This window comes from Triticum aestivum, unplaced genomic scaffold, assembly GCF_018294505.1.
Source record: "Triticum aestivum cultivar Chinese Spring unplaced genomic scaffold, IWGSC CS RefSeq v2.1 scaffold8479, whole genome shotgun sequence".
Taxonomy (NCBI): domain Eukaryota; kingdom Viridiplantae; phylum Streptophyta; class Magnoliopsida; order Poales; family Poaceae; genus Triticum; species Triticum aestivum.
Genome location: NW_025231250.1, coordinates 740 through 6,008, shown reverse-complemented (window position 1 = coordinate 6,008; position 5,269 = coordinate 740). Strand labels below are relative to the sequence as shown.

Here is a 5,269-nt window from a genome sequence, read left to right as displayed (position 1 = left end):
GGATGTTTGCTTTGTAATACAAAGCGAGGGGAAACCCTTTTTCGTCATCATTGTGAAGAGCTGGTCTTAATTTGCAGCGTACTCTTGATGTTGAAATCAGAAATTTTGCTTCATTACATATCGTTTTGCCAACTATGGTAGTCGTTATCGCTCAACAGTGAGTTCAAGTGCAGATTTTTGTTTGCATGATAAGACAATATGCTTCTACATGTGAGCAGCACTTGAGTGCCTAATTTCTTCCCTCATGCAAAATACACACTTCATGAACACAGGGGCCTGCCCCTATAAATAGAGCCATACACCAAACATTCATCTCACACATTTCCAAAGCAAAACCTAGCTAAGACCAAATCTCCTCTAGCAATCCACTAGATAACATAATAACACTACCAACAGTTATGGCTAAGGCACATGCATTGGCTGCAGCATTGTTGCTTGTCATGTCGGTGTCCTTTGCCGCACTAGAGGGTGTTCATGGCGTTTGCGGCATGTCGAATGATGAATTCAAGCTTTGCCAGCCCGCAGCGGCAGTGAATAACCCCACAGACAGTCCGTTGGCTGAGTGTTGTGCTGCGCTTGGGAAGGCCAACCTATCATGTATCTGCCGGTACAAAGGCATCGCTGGCATATGGCTGAGAAAGTACCACATCGACGCAAAGCGTGCCATGGCGCTGCCTGGCAAGTGTGGTCTCACCATGCCCAACAACTGCTCGTGATGATCGGATGTACTACCCATAAGCATCTAGGAGTCGGTTGTTCTACATCTACATCGACTTTTATATATGGCTAAATAAGTGGAGGAGCACTTGGAAAATCATTATGCTACCCGGTCTTGTTGTTATTGTGTGGTTTCGAAGTCGTTAAGCTCTTGATAAAATAATATATGCATGTTATACTGGAAGTGTAAGGATGGCAAGCGTGCCTTGCATGTTATTCCCATGAATTTAATATCTCATTGTGATGTCCTTCGTGTCAGAAAGTTGCATGTTTTCTAGTGAACAAGTAAATGACGATCATAATTTTCCCCTATTGATCACTCATAAATAAATCGATACTCAACTATCAAGAAGATTGTCTTGTGCAGCTAGTTTTCTATATAGAGTTTGTGATTTTGCATCTATGTATGATAAAAGAAAATGCAGCCAATGTTTATCTTTAGAAAACATGAACGTCTTATAGTATCCAATGGACTGCCACAACAATTCTCTGGCTTCTAGAGAAATCTCCAAAATTAAACTATATGTACTTATTAGCAAACATATAGCATCACAGTTCATTCAGAATTTCAAGGTGATACCGGGAAGCATCCTACCAGGAACTAGTAAACGAACATGTTCTCGAATACTAGCATGAAAGACGGGACTCCTGATTTGCATAATCAAACATATTGTCACGCTAGCACAACTCACTACTTGCTAGGTGGTTTCAGTTTGAAGGTCTGATAATCCTTGGTGAGGTGCGTGTGATGTGCTCATCTATAGGTACTTCACGAGGACACTCACAACAATACGAAAATGCCCATGCCATGTGCTCATATGGCAGTATTGAATTGCATGAAAGCATTCATCACATGTCTGGTGGATCACACAATGTTCCTATTTAAGTGTGGGAAGAGAGATAGAGCAATGACTCTAAGAAGCCATCATTTGTGTACCAAGGAGTGGAGCTTAGTCGTTGCTAGGTTCATTTCAGCATGCCACATATTCAATGTACACAGGTTTTGCACTTAGTTAGAATTCATTTTTCAGTGTCGTTGAAATCCACATACATCCTAGGGCTGAGAAGCATCGGGATTAGTGACTTCATGAACTTCCGTTAGCTTTCTACAAGAAGTAACCTTCCCAGGATGACCATATGGGGATGGACTCCTTTAGAAATTTTCCATCCTAGTCAACTGATCCTAGTGCATTTTGTTAACTAGACATGTATCTAGAGTTGAATCGGTGTCTCGAAGCGAAGAATGCTAATGTGCTGCACTAATTAAAGCTCATATGTCTTGGAGCGAGTCAGTCTGTTTCAGTGTGCTGTGTTGTGTAGATTGCCATTATCGTGTTTGAAAAACAAGAATGTGTATCCCATTTCATGGAAAATTACTATAAACTATTATGTTACGAACACTAATGTGGCCGCATTCACTTGGGAATTAAACTGATTCTACTAGTGTATTCGAGATTCTACCATTGATTTTCTCCTAGCCTTTTACGGCGTGAACATGGACAAGACTGCAACTCTTTTTCTTTCTTTTAGGGTGCAAGATTAACACTTGATTTCATACATTATGTGAAAGAAAATTGACACTGCCAAATTCATTTTAAGAGCCTCCTTATTTTCAACAATTCTAAAAAATGCAGAAATAGGAAGCTGGTAGAATTGCGATGTAAGTTGTTTGGTTGCATTGTACTCTCTCCATCCCAAAATAAGCGCCTTAACCTTAGTATGACTTTGTACTAATTTTAGTACAAAGTTGAGACATTTATTTTGAGACGGAGGGAGTAAAAAAATACACATTCCAAAAGGACTAGGTGCGTTTCGTAGCTGTCATAAAATACAAATAGGGAAGAATTACCATGAAATTAGTGTAATTTTTTATTTGAAATTACATGCGAACAAATATAAAAAATCATATACAGTTCTCAATCTTACATACCAACTAGCTCTAGCCGAAAAATTCCTATGAAATAAAATCTTCCAAAATTCCTACAAAATTCTTCTAAATCATTGAGGCCCTTACATATATTTTTCTTTATAGTTGATTTTGTATCTATGATGAATTATGAGCATTATAGAATTAAATTACAGTTAATGTCCATCTTTAGAAAAAACGCACATCTTTAGTGTTATCCTGGACTGACAGAACACTTCTCATGCTTTTGAAATAGCATTTCAGTTCGTTCAATTCAGGAAGCATCCTACTAGAAAACTGAAACTAGTAAATGGACTGGTGCTAGAACGCTGGCAGGAAAGGCAGGACTTCTGATTTGCATCATCGAACACAACATCTACGCCACCACAGATTACTACTTGCTAGGCGATTCTGATTTGGAGGTCTGATGATCATCGGTGAGTTGCATGCTCTGGACAACCTCTATAATTTTGCTCCCACCACATGATCTCTCCTCTCTAAGACGTGCTCCGGTTATTCCACCTTCCCAAACATCTGCTCAGCTTTCACATACGTGCATCTTAGTAGCTTATAAGAAGTGTTGGTCGGCAACAAACATATCTTATTCGCATGAACAATAGACTCTTCTCATTTAATTTGGAGTGCCGGTCGACGTCCCCGCCAAATATCTATGCCATGGAATGTTATCATGCTCCGGAAGACCTGGCTGAGCTCTTCTTCCACTCCCGCCACAATCCGTTTATGTGTCGTGTCTACCTGTTAACAGCACTACTGGATTAAGTCGGCAAAAGCTACCACCAGTCCAAGATCAAGCCGATTTCCTCTATGGTCTGAAGAAAATACCTCAAGCTACAGTTGGTGCATGCATGCATCTAGTTGCAGGGTTTATTGCTTCAAGCTAGCTAGCGGATGTCCTTGTCTAATTAATTGACCAGGAGCATGTGTTTTTTGTTTACTTTTCGAAGTGGAGGAAATGCAATGTGCTATTATTTCAGTAATAGGTGCATATACATGACTTCTAAGGATTTTCCAAATTAAAAATGCCGAACATATAATATATGACCATAGGCCAAGATTGGTGTTTCTTTTCTATAGGTCATCTCGTTTCATTAACTATATATGAGCACATCACCCTCTTTTCGACAACAAAATATCTGTGAACACATGGTACAGGGCAAAACACTTGCTTAGCACTAATGAAGTCATTCCTATAATTCGGCAGCGGAACATATACCATAGAGATTTCGGTGGTTGTCTGAATAGATCGGTCGGTTAAACAGTTCAATTCTCAAGTGTTATCATGAGCCGTCTTTCTTTTGCAAAAAGTTTACTTTTTTGGAAGGCATGCAAAAAGCTTGTGACTGGGCAAATCGAAGAATCGCTTTCTATGATAATTTTGCGGCGTACACTACATTATAGAGATTTTCGCACTAATCTTTCAAAAGAAATCGGTAGTTTTACTTCGTTACATTTCTTTGTTGCCAACTATGGTAGTCGTTATCATTCACAGTGGGTTCGAGTGCTGATTTTTCTTTTATGATAAGAAGATAGTGCTTCTGCATGTGGGCAGCACTTGGTGCGCCTAAGTTCTTGCTTGATGAATAATACACACTGCATGAACAAAGTGGCTGCCCCTATAAATAGAGCCATACAACAAACATTCATCTCACACATTCCCAAAGTAAAGCCTAGCTAAGACCAAAAATCTTCACTGGCAATCCACTAGATACAAAATAATAGTACAAACAGCTATGGCTAAGTCAAATGCATTGGCTGCAACACTGTTGCTTGTCATGGTGGTGTCCCTCGCCACACTAGAGGGTGTTCATGGCGTCTGCGGCATGTCGAATGATGAATTCAAGCTTTGCCAGCCCGCGGCGGCAGTGAATAACCCGACAGAGAGTCCGTCGGGTGAGTGTTGTGCTGCGCTTGGGAAGGCCAATCTATCATGCATTTGCCGCTACAAAGGCATCGCCGGCATATGGCTGAAAATGTACCACATCGACGCAAAGCGCGCCATGGCTCTGCCCGGCAAGTGCGGTCTCACCATGCCCAACAACTGCTCGTGATGATTGGTTCAGATGTACTACCCATGAGCATCTAGGAGTCGGTTGCTCTACATCTGCATCAACACTTATATATGGCTAAATAAGTGGAGAAGCACTTGAAAAAGCATTGTCCTACTCGGTCTTATTGTTATTGTGTAATTTGAAAGTGTGATTATCTCATTAAGCTCTTGATAAAATAGTATATGCATGTTAAGTGTAAGGATGGCAAACGCGTCTTGCATGTTGTCCCATGAAATTAATATCTTATATTGGTGTCTTTCGTGTCAAAAAGTTGCATATGTTCTATCAAACAAGTAAATGTTGACCACAACATTTTCCCCCTATTGGGCACTCGTAAATAATTATGTAATCAATTATCAAGACGACTGTCCATTTGTGCAGCTAGTACTCCCTCCGTTCCGATTTACTCGTCATGGTTTTAGTTCAAATTTGAACTAAAACCACGATGAGTAAATCGGAACGGAGGGAGTATTCTATATAGAGATTGTGATTTTTCATCTATGTGCGCTAAAAGAAACTGCAGTCAATGTTTATATTGTAAAAACATGCACGTCCTATGGTATCCAACAGACTACCG

General features: G+C 40.2%; 2 protein-coding genes across 2 annotated transcripts; both read left to right on the top strand.

The window, feature by feature from the left end:
* The first annotated feature begins 311 nt into the window (after positions 1-311).
* LOC123175778 (putative lipid-transfer protein DIR1) lies at positions 312-961 on the top strand. Its single transcript, XM_044590307.1, has one exon. It carries the CDS (start codon positions 399-401, stop codon positions 714-716), a length of 318 nt encoding a protein of 105 aa, XP_044446242.1. The 5' UTR covers positions 312-398; the 3' UTR covers positions 717-961.
* A 3,344-nt stretch (positions 962-4,305) lies between these two features.
* On the top strand, positions 4,306-4,962 carry LOC123175777 (putative lipid-transfer protein DIR1). The gene has a single exon (XM_044590305.1). It carries the CDS (start codon positions 4,375-4,377, stop codon positions 4,690-4,692), a length of 318 nt encoding a protein of 105 aa, XP_044446240.1. The 5' UTR covers positions 4,306-4,374; the 3' UTR covers positions 4,693-4,962.
* Positions 4,963-5,269: the final 307 nt, after the last annotated feature.